This window comes from Micrasema longulum, unplaced genomic scaffold (assembly GCF_059751315.1).
Source record: "Micrasema longulum isolate JH-2025_06_02 unplaced genomic scaffold, ASM5975131v1 h1tg003387l, whole genome shotgun sequence".
Classification (NCBI taxonomy): domain Eukaryota; kingdom Metazoa; phylum Arthropoda; class Insecta; order Trichoptera; family Brachycentridae; genus Micrasema; species Micrasema longulum.
The window spans coordinates 23057-37637 of record NW_028280455.1 but is presented as its reverse complement, the minus strand read 5'-3'; the positions used below and the strand labels follow the sequence as shown (position 1 = coordinate 37637).

Below are 14581 nucleotides of genomic sequence, written 5' to 3'. Positions count from 1 at the left end.
GCGCGTTGACAGACAGATAACGCGCGCATACGCGATCATGCAAGCCACGACAAAACCTCTTCAGGATGGACATTGGGAGACTGGACTCTTGTGGAAAGACGGAGATACGTGGTTGCCCAACAATAGGCAACACGCTCTCAGCCGCCTGGAAGGAGTGGAAAGAAAATTAAGAAATAACAGAGAGCTTGCCGCCGCATATCATGAGAAAATGAACGGATACTTACAAAAGGGATATGCATCCGAGGTATGTGAAAGTGAATTAAATAACGTACCAAAGAGGTGGTACCTGCCACATTTTGCGGTCATTAATCCGAAGAAACCCGCCAAAATACGGGTAGTCTTCGACGCCGCAAGCAAGTATAGAGGCGTCTCTCTCAACGACAAGTTAATGGCCGGACCGGACCTATTATCATCGCTATTGGGAAATATGTTTCGATTCCGGGAGGGACATATAGCGCTTGCGGCGGACATAAGTGAAATGTTTTTACAAATAAAAATCACAAAACAAGATCAACTCGCTCAACTTTATCTCTGGCGAGATAATCCGGAGTCGATGCCGAAAACCTACAAGATGACGTCAATGACTTTTGGAGCCGCGTGCTCACCAAGTTCTGCGCAGTATGTGCGAAATACAGTGGCCGAACAGAGTCAGAACGAGTTCCCGGAGGCAGCGGCGGCATGCAAATCCAAATTTTATATGGATGATTATTTGGACGCCATGGACGATGCCGGCGCTGCTGAGAAAATGGTCCGGGAGGTATCCGAAGTCCTACGCCGAGGCGGGTTTACACTGACGAACTGGGCTAGCAACAAGAGTGAAGTGCTCAGCTCGGTGCCGCCTGAAGCGCGCGCCGCGCCGGCCATGCCGATATGCCTAACGGAAGCGCACGAGACGGCCGGTGCTACAAATGAATTCACAGGACGAGTCCTGGGAGTGACTTGGAGACCTGCCACAGATGAGTTTATTTATCAATTCGACGACCCACTCGGCCAGGGTAGCGACAGTTGGCCCACTAAAAGGGAGCTGTTGAGTGCAGTGATGCGAGTTTTTGACCCGGTCGGATTCCTGGGATGTCTCGTCATCCGCTCTAAGATGCTCCTACAGGATGTATGGAGGGCTCAAACCGGATGGGACGAAACGATAAGAGAAGATCATAAGACTAGATGGCAAAATTGGATCGCACAGTTAGAAAATTTAAATTGCGCCATCCCCAGATGCGCCATAGTAAGTCGGTGGAACCGCCGAGAACTACATCTATTCAGCGACGCCTCGGAAGTGGCGATCTGCGCAGTAGCTTACTACGTGGAGAACACGACCGAGGGCAAGAAGACCACCTTTATCAGCAGTAAATGCAAAGTGACGCCGTTAAAGGTGATGTCAATACCGCGCCTTGAGCTACAGGGCGCACTCATGGCGGCCAGACTGGCGGCCACCATCAGGAGAGAAACCCAGTGCGCCATAGAAAAGGTGGTGTACTGGACTGACTCCACAACGGTCCTGTGCTGGATCCGGTCGGAGCCGCGCGCCTACTCAACGTTCGTGGCCAATCGGCTAGGTGAGATAGACGAACTCACCGACGCCGCGGACTGGAAGTGGGTGCCGACAAAACTCAACCCCGCCGACATCGGTACGAGAGATGGCCGCCCGCTTGACCTGTCCCTCGAAGGAGTATGGTTCCAGGGGCCAGACTACCTCCGGCAAGGAGAAGAATCATGGCCTCGAGAAAAGAAGATGACGCCCACTCCGGACGATGCGATGCTGGAGAAGAAAGCAGAGCGAGTGGTACTGGCGATAACCACCAGCGAGGCGCTACCCGCGCCACAGCGATTCTCGTCGTGGAATCGCTTGATAAGGACAACGGCGTGGATACTGCGCTTCGTGAGAAAAAGCCGCCGAAGAGACGGCGCCCGCGAAGTTGGCGAACTGACGGCTGGGGAGCTAGAAAATGCTGAGCTCCATTGGGTCCGTCAGTCGCAAGCGGACGCTTTCGGCGGCGATATACCTACCCTGAGACGGGGGGAGCGACTCCCTACGCGGAGCCGCCTATACGGGCTGACGCCGCACATAGACGACAAGGGTGCCGTGCGAATGGGAACACGCTTGAGGAACACAGATACATCAGAAGGACTGAGGGCGCCTATAATATTGGATGGCGCCCATAGATATACCCGCCTGCTCCTGGAGGAGTACCACAGACGAGCCGGGCATCCGGGGACGGAGAGAGTGTTATGTGACGTGAGACGTAACTTCTACGTGCTCAAGTTACGAGGGACGCTGAGAAATATAAGTCACAGATGCTCCATCTGCCGAGTTCGGCGAGGACGAGCCGGCACACCGCAAATGGGCCAGATACCGGAGGCGCGAGTGGCCAGCTACCAACGACCATTCACCCACTGTGGGTTGGACTACTTTGGCCCCCTATATGTTACGATAGGGCGACGCCGGGAGAAGCGATACGGTGTCTTATTCACCTGTATGACGACCAGAGCCATACACCTCGAGTTAGCATCATCCCTGACAAGTGACGCGGCCATCCAAGCCATCAGACGGATGACCGCTAGAAGAGGCCAACCGAGGGTGATACATTCCGATAACGGAACAAATTTTCACGGCGCCGACAGAGAAATGCGAGAATCAATTGCCGATCTCCATAATGACGCCGCATTCCAAATAGAACTTGCAAATAAAGGCGTAGAATGGAAGTATATACCGCCATCCTCACCGCATATGGGTGGCGCGTGGGAGCGACTAGTGAGATCAGTTAAAACCTCCCTAGTCGCTATCCTCAAAGAACAATCTCCACGAGAGGAGACCCTGTTGACGGCGTTCGCCGAGGCCGAATTCTCGGTTAACAGCCGTCCCCTTAGCCATGTGGCGGTGGACCCCGCAGATGAAACCCCATTGACTCCGAACCACTTCCTAATTGGTTCGGCCGGGGCACGCACACATCTCGCCTTCTACCCCAAAGAAACGGAGAATATCTGCCTGAGAAAGCAGTGGCGGATAGCCCAGCAACTAGCCGACAAATTTTGGCGACGCTGGCTGGGCGAGTTTCTGCCTACACTAGCGCAGAGGAAAAAGTGGCTCGATAGATCGGAGCCATTGAAAGTCGGCGATCTTGTAGTGATCGCCGACCCGTCATCACCCCGCAACCAGTGGACAAGAGGGAGGATCATGGAGACACGACTGGCTGCCGATGGACAGGTGCGGACCGCACGAGTTCAGACGGCGGCCGGAGAATATGCCCGACCAGCGATCCGGCTCATCCCACTACTGCTAGAGGACCGTCCAGAGAAGAAGATGCCCCCGCAGCCGAACAGCGTGGCATCGGGGGGAGTGTAACGGACGGTTAAATATGAGAATAAAATGCAATAATATAGTTAGGGCCCCCGGTATCTGTAGGCTAAATGTTGGACCCACAATAAAGGATGAATATTCCACTTTCGGGTCTGACTTTAGCGATACCGGGGTACTATAGAGCAGGAATTTGTGTTACAGGCCCTAAAAAGGGCCTGAATCTAGACGTTTGACGCGTTATTGCCCTAACATGCATATTTGTATTTGTATAAAGACTAAGGACTGCCTTCAAAAGGCATTTTGTAATTGATGTGGCGCGTGCGGCGGCTCCCAGCGAAGTGACCGGGCCGAGCGCCGGCACCTCCCTATATGCACTTTGGGGGAGGCGCGCCGGCCGGGTATAGTGGGAGCGGTATTTCCCCCCCCACTCCCGTATTGGCCTAACGCCGGTTCGGACGCAGGTAGCGGGAGCCCGCAACACGCCCTATATAATGTGTACATTTACAACAATAAATATTGAGTTCGCCTCGAGACATCAAGTTAGTCTGATCGTTTCATTTCGTCACCCCGCCCGACCTCCCGCTCTACTACTGGATCTACACCTTGGACTTGACCATCGCTTCACCCCAGGACTACGAACCAGTATCTTCCACCGACCTACGCAGTGACACCGGACTTGAGAGGAATTTCGAGACTACATAACTTTCGGGATTTACGACCCCGAGAGCGACGACGGCAGCGAGACACGGCCAACACCTACCCCTTGCTACAGGATTGTGGAATACAGTCCAAACTGTTACTTGTACAGTACAGCATGTATAAAAAGATGTTAGAATGTGGAAGAAGCTAGGAATGTATGCCAGGATAGACGTGTGTGGCGGTCTATTCTCTCTGCCGACTCCTATGGGAAAATAGCATGAAGGTAGTAGTAATAGTAACCACTCTTTTGTCATCCATTCATTCTACATGACCAGGGCATTTTAGTGATCCTTTCTTAATCTTATCAATTAAACCTGTCTCAGATTTGCACTCTCGTCTGATTTCATCATTTGCAACCCTAATAAGAATAGTATTCATAATTATATTACTATTACACATTGTTTAATTAATGTTTAAATAATTTTTTAACCTTGTTTTGAAACTGTATTAAAAAAATGAGGTTCCAGTTTAGCCAATATTATGATTTTTTGTGGCAGGAGGAGAAGGCTGCTAAGGAGGCCGCCGTCGAAGAGAGACGGAAAGCTCTGGAAACGGAGAGGATTATGAAGCTGGACAAGATGAGAGAAAGCAGGAGGCAGAGAGAAGAGAGAGTGGGACGACAACAACTGCAAAAGGAGAAAGAGAGAGCTCAGTTAGCTGAAGAAAAGGTATAATTATAATTAATACGTATTTATGGTAAAAAGGCTATATGACGATGTGCCATAAAGTAAATTTTGCAAGGGAGTCTATTAATTATTTTTTTTATGAATCAATGCCAAAGCAATAATAAGATATGGTATAAAGTCGTGGGGACATTCGACTAAAACTAATATTAAAATGATCCAGGGTCTACAGTATTCTATAGTTAAGCGAATTGTACCTGCAGAGATTTACGAACAAAGAAGTAATAATGATCTCCTGTACAAAACAATCAAAACTCTGCCTGTTCGAGGACTACTGTGGCTTTGCATCATTTTGGAACAATTTAATAGTAATACATTCAAGTTTCCTCTCAAACATAACCATAATACACGCTTCACGTCTAATGATGGCTTGGTAGTACCAAAAGTATGTAATAAATATGGAAATAGAACTCTCAAATATTTAGTACCTAGAATTTCTAATTTATTACCAAAAGAACTTAAATTTAACTCACATTGTAACAAGAGCAAAATAAGAGAGTGGCTACTCGATCAATAGTTTATATATGAATAGTAGCTTAGGTGTAAATATTTTAATTTTTCATATATTTTCTTGTATTTAAAAAATAAATTTATATGTTATTATTTGTATAAACATGTTTATTCTGATCTTTCCGGCTGTTAATTTTTATATGTTATTCATTGTTTTTATAAATGTAAATAATATTATTAAGTCAGTATAAATATAATCTTCACCAACAAGCTACAAAAAGTGGCTTGGTGGGATTTTAGTTTTAGTAAAAATATAACAAGTGAAATTTTTTTTAAATTGTAAAAATGTATAATTATGCTATTAAATAAAAAAAATAAAAAAAAAAGGTTCAAATCCCATGTGCATCCAGCTCAACATATTTCCCAGAACTGACAAATAAATTTATATATAGCTAGAATTGATTCAGTGCGGTGCCGCCGGCCGCGTCAATACAATTTTCTATGGAGACAGGCGACTAGCGTTTAAAAATATTCCCAAAGTATGATTGAATCACAGTGAAAATTCAATTACTTTATAGTGGTTTTAATGCAGTGAGAGTATTTGACTTATTTTATCTGGGATCATGAAAGTTTTTTTGATAAAATATTTTAGTAAAAAGCATGATAGAAAAGGTATTTTTTTATGTTTTTACGTAAATTCCTACATTTATTTCTCATGGTATTTTAAAAATTTACTTAGATATTTACCTAACTATTACATTGCAAATTTTATTTGTTCAAAAAAAATTGCTGGTATGAAGGGATATAATATATTATGACACAATTAATATTAGATAAAATAACATCCATATCACTCGTCACATGAGCTGTAAGAACAGTTTTTTTAAGCTGTTTTTTAAGTATGTATGTGTTTTGTATATCTTTTAAATAAATTACAACAGAGATGAAGAACATTTAAGATAAGGTAATATAGAAGTCTAGGCATCTACAGGGCTTATGACCTGTCAATGGCTGGTTTAAGTGGCCACTTTACACACTGTGTAACATTCACCATTCTGCCCATATTCGAATATCTCTATATTCCTTTAATTCTTTCATCTGTTGATGTTTGTGAAGTTAAAGAGCTGAAACCTTTATTTATGCGGGTGAGATTCATCTAATTGAATTATTTCACCTACATACTAGGCAACGCCTGAAAATCTTATTTTTTCAATTTCTATACTTCTTCATGGACCAGGTGGATTTATCAACAATATTTTCTATATCACCTTCTCTTAAATGTTCTTCGTCTCTGTTGTAATATGTTAATATAAACAGCTCCCTAGGGAGTTGAATCCAGTCCTTGTCTACAAAAATTTGGACAAACTCAAAATATTGTTGATATCTTTTAAGTCATTAGAAAGTGAATTGTAGAACTTTATTGCTGTATATATGAAACTGTGTTTTTGCTGTTAGTCCTAGGTTCTTCGTTAGTTAACTATTTGACACTTTTGAATTTCTTGGATGTATATTGTAGTTAAAATCTGATTTTATGTTTGTTTTGAATTTTATTATTTTTCATCTTAAATATCACCTTTTTGTGTTAATTAATTAATCTAATCTGAGCATTTTTGTTATTTAAATAAAAATATAGTTCTAGTATATTTATAAAAATTTAATTTTATTTTGAGTGCTTCATTAATTGTTCTTTCAATTAATTCTTGCATTTGTTTACTACACTGCGACCATATAATTAATCCATAAACAAAGTGTGGAAGTATAAAAACATTGTATACCATTAATTTTGTCCTTTTATCGAAGACTTCTGTTCTTCTGTTAACTGTAAACTTAAAACAAGTATTCACAAAAAGTCAAATTTTCTGTGGTAAATACGTTGATTTTTATGAATGTCGTAAAAGAGGGTTTTTGATGTAAACACCAAAATTTACATCTGATATCCATATGTGTTGGGCTCATATGACGCAGCTTAAAATTCTGAAAAAAGTGGTATATTCAATAGCTATTCTATATTATCAGTTACTTAAACTTTTTACCATTGATATGTATAAATGTATGTTTTTACTCTTTATTTGAAGTATTTATTTCTTCTTAATACATACATCATTTTTATTTTATCACATGGCATCGCATGCCGTGTATATTAATAAAATAAAAAATTGAATTTCCACAGGCTCGAGGAAGGTCGGAACGCCTGTCTGCCCTTCTGGCCGCCCAGGCCGCGACCGCTCAGGCCCTCAGGAGGAGGATCTCGCTGAAGCAACGTGAGACCGCGCGGCGGCACCAGCAGACCATATCCCTCATCCGGCAACGCGCCCTGGAGCTATCATCACAGCGCCCGGAATCCGTGCTGCAAGAGAACCATGTTAATAGGAATATGAAGGTGAGATGCTGACTATTGATTTATTTATTTCATTCAATTTTACATACAGTAAAACCTCGTTGTTACATTTCTCAATTTTATGTTTTCCCAATTATTACACTGTTATGTTAAATGTTAAGATCCCATTTTTTTCTATACATTCCCATTCAAATATCCCCCCCAATTGACGTTTTTGTGTTTTTTATAACCCCGGTCGATTGGTCAGAAGACGTCGAGCCGCGTGCCGCCGCGTGAATGGAGAATAAAATCGAGGCAAATAAAAAAAAGTGTAAATTATTGTCTCAAACTAAATTCAATTGACAGCAGTGCAGTGTAATTGTAATTGACCTTTTTTTCAAGTGTCTAATTTTGACATTTTACTAAATTGTAACATACAGTTGACGCATGTTTAGGAAGAATAAAATCTTTACATCAATAAATTACGATGCAGAAAGTTCTAAAATTTATCAATAGAAATATTATTTGAAGTTATGAACATAATGTGAAAAAAAGATATTTAAACAGTCATCATAAAAGTGTGAAACATTTTTGCCAAGTGTAATTGACAGTTGAAATTCTGTGTTACCATACTAAAAAAAGTGATACCATTTAAATAAAATTTCCCAATATTTAGGGGAAGAACTATTGTATGACTTTATTCTTCCTAAACATGCGTTAACTGCATGTCCCTTTTTAGTAAAATGGCAAAATAAGACACTTAAACAAAATGGTCAATTACACTGCACCTATTATGAATTGAGTTTGAGACAATAATTTACACATTTTTTATTCACCTCGATTTTATTCTCCAATCAAACGACGGCGCGCGGCTCGTCTTTTTACAGATCGAATGAGTTATGAAAAAAATTCGACGTAAAACTGGGGTTACGAAAAACGTAAAAAACATTAATTGGGGGGAAAATTTAATGAGAATGTGTGGAAAAAAATGGGACCTATATTTTTCAGTGTAAAAAGCAGGAAAACGTTAAATCGAGCTTTGTAAAAACGAGGTTTATTTTATTTGTTTAGTACCTGTATTTATTATAAGAAATTGTATTTACCATTGTTAGAATGGACTGCATAAGTCCATCAACAAATAAATAAATATTGTATCAACAGAAGTGAGTATAGTTACATCCTTAATTTATAAACCATAAAAAATACAAATTCGTACACATGCTTCTGTTTTAATGTTTCCAAATATGTATTTAAAAATTTCTTATGAATAATATAATATGATATGTATAAATAAATTTAAGTGATAATTTTACACCATTCGGCCTATGTTGAAATTTCTATATTTATTTGATTCCATGGAAATCAACAAATGTAAGGATCCAAAAAATAATATTTCGTTTTTTTAAATAATGTATTATATTTTTTTGCAGTCTATTGGAGATTCAGCATCCCGTAAAACAATTCAAGATTCATTTAGGAAAAACGACCCTTCAAACAGAGATTCAATAACACCGCAAAGGGATTCCAATTCTGATGAAACTAATTGTAACAATATTGGAGAAGGTATGTTATATGATACATTATATATCTTGTGTTGAATGCCTTTCGTGTCAAATGAATATGTGTTTATACTCGGAGTGTGACGCATGCTGACTAATCAAGTTGTTCCAAAGTAGAGCCCTAACTGATAATTTATTTACAGATTCATACATCAATGATACTGAAATAGTGTGTCTCTGGCGGTATACATCTTTATGTAGTAGCAATTTGATCAAAGAATTTCGCAAAGTTTGAATAAAATTAATATTAGTTTCACTTGATAACCCCCAGGAAGTTATAGCGTATCGCATAATTGATTCAGAGAGAGAGATAAATAAACAATTCATATAATAATAAACAATAATAAATTATCAAGATATGCTGCGATTGGTGTACCAATGCAGTGCCCTATGCACCATTAGGTGCGGAAAGCGAATGATGATTAATTAAAATAAATTAAGAGTTTGAAAGATTTTTAATTTTTTTAAGGTAACGAAGATATCAGGATTTCATCATCTTCCAGAGAAAAGCACAAAACACAGAAGAAAAAGCTTAAAAAAATCAAGCAAAGGATGTCCACCAAGTATGTATAGTATAATTCAACAATATTAAGTACCAGATAAAGAGAAAATCTTGACATGCCCAAATCTATCCACTTGAGAACTATTCAGTTTGTAATCCCTCGATTCTGATATGGGCTATTTAAATGTTACAAAAATCTTTTTAATGTTTATCAAAATTAATATGTCAGGTATTTTACATTATTTGACCTTTTAGTCATATTTGAAATTCTCAACTCACTCTTTGATGCGCCTGAACTACTGAGCTCAATAAAATTATATATTCAAACTAGAAACCTCAGACAAAACTTACTCTTTCATACTGATAACCATAGAACTAACTATGGTTTTCATTCCCCTATGCCTAGAATTCTTAGGTCTGCCAACAAACATACCAGTTTTGATTTCTTTGATAAAAAGTTGTATTTTTTCAAAAGATCACTGAATATTCAATTATAAACACCTCTCTCTCGCTTCCACTCCCACCAAGTCTACTATATACTATTGTGTCTTTCTACTTTCCTTTATAATAATTTTCCATGTATAAATATGTCCTTAAAAATGCCCATTGGGCGTATATATAAATAAATTATTAACAGAGATGGAGAACATTTTTGGGCAAACTAAAAGTATTGCTTGAAAAATTACATTCTGACCTCTTCCGTATTATGGCCGCACGGGAATATTTATTACTGGATACGCTAATTAAAAAAAAAAACATTGTAAAAAACTGGTTACGAAAGAGATATTAAGTTTTTGTTTTATTTCAGTCTTTTCACAAATAAGATGACGAATGATTATTTATATTTTTTTGCAGAGGTCAAGAATACGAAGCGTCATATGAATTCCCCACAGCGGAAGCCTTTTCAACAAAGAGTAAGATGTCTCGATCCATCAACCAAATAGCCAACATTGTTCAGCGACAACAACACGTCTCCAGCACTCAAAACTTGATGGCCAGCTCTGTGGTCAAGAGTCAGAATATCCTGAAGTGTGGCGGTTTAGATTCAAGGATCGGATCCGTCCACTCCTCGTTGAGTGACCTGAGTAAAAATAGCAGCTTGAAGAGCGAAGGTTTTGTTAATGGACTCGGCGGAAATTTGAATCAGCTGGACCGATTTTTGGGAGAGCTTTCGAGAATAATGGAGAAACAGGTAATATATATTTATTTATTTATCATATTATACACTTAAAATTATAACGCCTATGAAGTTGCCTTTGACGTCAAAATGCACTTAAATCGCCACTGCACGGTGCATTGCAACAACAAGAAATATTATTTTCACTGTTTTGGATTAAATAAACCGTATTACAGCTGCGCTACACTGCGCGACACTCCATACACAATTTTGACGCGAAGCGCCGCCGAAGTGCAATGTTGCTGTAGTGCTGTTTGACCTTAAATGTTTAACTAGGGTAAATAACCATGTACTAAGACAGTAAATAATATATCATTTCACTAGCCAAAAATGCAGCATGTAATATACATTTCAAAACAAAGATAAAAAAATAAAAATATTTTTAGACGAAAGTGGTTTCATAGTAAAAATAATAAAGGTCTCCAAAATTTTATCAACAAAAAAAAACACATTTCTTTTTTATTTAATTATCATTTAATTATACAGGTGTTATCGCTCTAATTTTCTTACCTCCTCTTTCAAAGTAGTAGCCGCTCGATTGTGGAATAATCTACCCACTAATGTTAGAGACGCCCCCTCCTTTATTTACGTTTAAGTCAAGATTGAAATGTCACTATCTAAATATTTAAATTGTTCCTTTGTTCTTCTTCTTTCCTTCCCATCCCCTCTCCTCTCTTCATAGTATAGTGTTAATTTTTTTTTATAAATTTTTATTTTGTTAATCTTTGTTTTTAATTTTTGTATAAAATGGTAAGATTCAATATGTCCATGTATTTATAATTTTCTCAAACTGAACGGTTTGGGTAGGTAGGAAGAAATTGCCTTAAGGCAATATGCCCCACCCTTATATGTATTTATATTGTATATGTATATAAAGTGTCAAAAAAATAATTATCACAGTGTGAGTGAGATAAGTAAATAATAATTCAGTCAGATGAATCTCACCTGCATCAATAAAGGTTTCATCTCTTTAAATTCACAAAAATAATCAATGGAGGAATTTAATAAATATGGATGTTCAGGCGTAGGCAAAATAGTGAATGCAATTTCTTTAACCATTTCTTTTCTTTTCTGAAAAATTTACATTTTGTAGATAATATGCTTTGTTAAAATGGTCCTCAATGAGGAATTCCAGCCCAACCCGGAATTAAATTTTAGAAATGTTTTCGTGTACACGTGAATATTTAAAAATTTTGGAGTAGGATGAAATATCTCAAAACTGCACGCAAAAATGAATAAAAAATGTTAAAAATAGTATTCATTTTTAAATCGTAAATAATGACGTCACTCCTTATATCTACGTGTAGTATTTCCGGTTTCCGCTTTAAAGCCCCCGCAACGTTTTGACCATAGAAAAAAAGAGTATAATTTGTATAATTTGACATTTCAACCAGAGATTGTGTCAACTTTCTAGGTTTTTATAAATCGAAACGTTTGTAAAAACAACCATAACATAGAAATGAGCAAATTACGATCAACTAAATGAAGTAATCAAAACAATATTCCATAGATTCTTGTCAGGTCAGTGAAAGTAAGAACCCCAACCGTTTCATGACGTCACTACTGAAAAGTGACACACTGATTACAGTCATTTGGCGCGGTACTTGATAAATGTAACTTTAAAAATCATATCTTTGTAAATAACGCACAAAAAATATATTTTTTTTGCTTAGTTAAATAGTGGAATTCCTCATTGCTGATTTTGAAGTAACCTAGTTGTTTAGACCTTTTATGAGCAGATTTCTGAAGATATTTTATTTTTCTATTTGGCCTAGATAGAAATACACTTTCTATCCCCAATTCAATTGTCGTCTGATATCATTAATATTTGTGCTCTCTTGTTGCAGATAAATCCTTCGGAAAAACTGACTTGGCAGAAGCTAAACGGATTTACAATACTAAATGAAATTCTTTCTACTGGTACCAACGAAAAGGAAAACTACACTGATATTTCTATGAAGTAAGTTTCGTATATTTTTTATTAATACAGTAAATCCTCAGTTTTACATTCCACAATTTTACATTTTACCGCTTTTCATGCCGAAATGTTCAAGTCCCATTTTTATTTTTACATTCTCATACAAATGGGGGTATTAGAAGCAAACTTTGAAATCTCCATTGAAGGAGTTGCTGAGATATTTGCGAAAAACTTTGGAAACAGAGTTGTATGATTTCTAATTATGCTTTACCAACTCAATGGAGAATGCTTAGTTTGCGGGTCCAGTAGTATAGTTGAACGTAGTTATGCAGAAGCAGCCAGTCCACAATTTTGAAAAAATGCGACATTGATGTTATCGGGTGCAGTAAGGTCCATTTTACGTTTTGCTAAAAACAACCAGACTGCTTTCATACAAAAAAAAACTGACAATGTTTGATTATGACCAAATGCTTGCAGACTGGCTGGATTTCCTCCCTAGGGAGTTGTTCATATTTAAATTCATTTCAACAGAGAGGGAAAACATTTTTGAGAAGGGAATATGGAAGTCTAGGCATTTACAGGACTTATGATCTGTTATTGGCTGGTTTAAGTGGCCACTTTACACACCGTGTAACAATCACCATTCTGCCTATGTTTGAACATCCACATTTTCTCAACTCATCCATCTGTGACTTTTGTGAAGTAAAAGAGCTGAAGAAGAAGTATAAAAATTGGAAAATTGTTTTCAGGCGTTGCCTAGCAGGTGATTTGGTTCAGCCGGATGAATCTCACCCACGTGATAAAGGTTTCAGCTCTTTTACTTCACAAAAGTCAACAGATGGAAGAGTTGAGGAAATGTGGATGTTCAAACATGGGCGTTACACAGTGTGTAAAGTGGCCACTTAAACCAGCCAATGACAGGTCATAAGCCCTGTAAATGCCTAGACTTCCATATTCCCTTCTCCTAAATGTTTTCCCTCTGTGTTGAAATAAATTTAAATAAAAAAAAACTGTATTAATCACCTTGTGAAATTGGTGTTGATCACATAAACGCCATTTCTCAATTTGCAGAAAACACCCTCAGTACTACAAAAATCTTACAGTACTTTAAAAATCAATAAAACTGGTCAAATACATAATTAAATTCTTGTTTGTAATATATAAAAAAAACTAATGTATTCATTGTTTATCATTTGTTAAAGTCAAAAACATTTCAACAGTTGTGTACATTCGATTATTCACTCTTTTCACAAAAGTGCTATTATCTCAGTTTAAATATTTCTATGGCCGGCTGCTTTCTGCATAACTACGTTCAATTGTAACATGTTTTTGCAAGATTTAGAGACGGTTTTGAATTACGCTATTATTTAGGTAGGTAGGTTTTTATGCACAGTTTATTTTGGCATCAATAACTAATTGCTGCTTATTAAAATGCATGTCTTGTTTGTTTTATATTTTTGTGCAACAACTATGGTGAAGGTGTATAATGGGTTTTGCATGTCGGTTTGCATGTTGGTTTAACTGGTGTCCTGACGAAGAGACGGGTTCGTCTCGAAACCGGTAGACAAGTTAGATAGAAAAGTCAGTAAGTGGTTATATACAAATATTTAATAACAATTTTTTTGTTTTTGTGGAGATTTCAAAGTTTGTTTCTGATACCCTCCAATATTTCCCCACATTTGTTTTTATATTTTTCATCACCCCAGTTTAGGGTTTAAAGATTTTCTAATATTATTGCGTTTTTTTTTCTATTTTGCGACCATAAAATAGATAGGTATCATTGCATTATACTAATAAATGTTTTTATTTTATTTTCTAGGACTCTCATAACGACCGGAAATCTCTACAGAATGGCGTGTCTAAATTGTCCCCAGAATAGTGATTATGTCATCTTATCAAACAAAATCATATGCCTCATTGATCTCATGCTACAAAGACTCCAGGTTAGTTGATATAATCCTACTCGATAAAAAATAAT

At 38.0% G+C, this 14581-nt stretch overlaps 3 protein-coding genes across 3 annotated transcripts in view; all 3 read left to right on the top strand.

Annotated features, from left to right (window-relative positions):
• The first annotated feature begins 37 nt into the window (after positions 1–37).
• Positions 38–3343, top strand: LOC148270808 (uncharacterized). Its single transcript, XM_088242181.1, has one exon. It carries the CDS (start codon positions 38–40, stop codon positions 3341–3343), a length of 3306 nt encoding a protein of 1101 aa, XP_088098307.1.
• Positions 3344–3667: 324 nt separating this feature from the next.
• On the top strand, positions 3668–10689 carry LOC148270807 (uncharacterized). Its single transcript, XM_088242179.1, has 7 exons — positions 3668–3730; positions 4495–4665; positions 7301–7510; positions 8878–9010; positions 9476–9569; positions 10364–10579; positions 10677–10689. The coding sequence occupies exons 1-7, from the start codon at positions 3668–3670 to the stop codon at positions 10687–10689; spliced, it is 900 nt and encodes a 299-aa protein (XP_088098305.1).
• LOC148270806 (uncharacterized) overlaps positions 10547–14581 on the top strand; it is a 25770-nt gene continuing 21735 nt past the window's right edge. Inside the window, exons 1-3 of the mRNA XM_088242180.1 lie at positions 10547–10700; positions 12533–12645; positions 14423–14546. Coding sequence (XP_088098306.1) covers positions 10689–10700; positions 12533–12645; positions 14423–14546 — 249 coding nt within the window. The 5' untranslated portion in view covers positions 10547–10688. The remainder of the gene's footprint in view (positions 10701–12532; positions 12646–14422; positions 14547–14581) is intronic.

Bases quoted from the DNA above. Each gene is read 5' to 3' on its own strand.
- LOC148270808 (XM_088242181.1), top strand. From the start codon at position 38: ATGCAAGCCACGACAAAACCTCTTCAGGATGGACATTGGGAGACTGGA.
- LOC148270807 (XM_088242179.1), top strand. From the start codon at position 3,668: ATGCACTTTGGGGGAGGCGCGCCGGCCGGGTATAGTGGGAGCGGTATT. The intron at 7,511-8,877 runs GTGAGATGCTGA...ATTTTTTTGCAG, and splicing joins ATGTTAATAGGAATATGAAG to TCTATTGGAGATTCAGCATC. The intron at 9,570-10,363 runs GTATGTATAGTA...ATTTTTTTGCAG, and splicing joins AAGCAAAGGATGTCCACCAA to AGGTCAAGAATACGAAGCGT.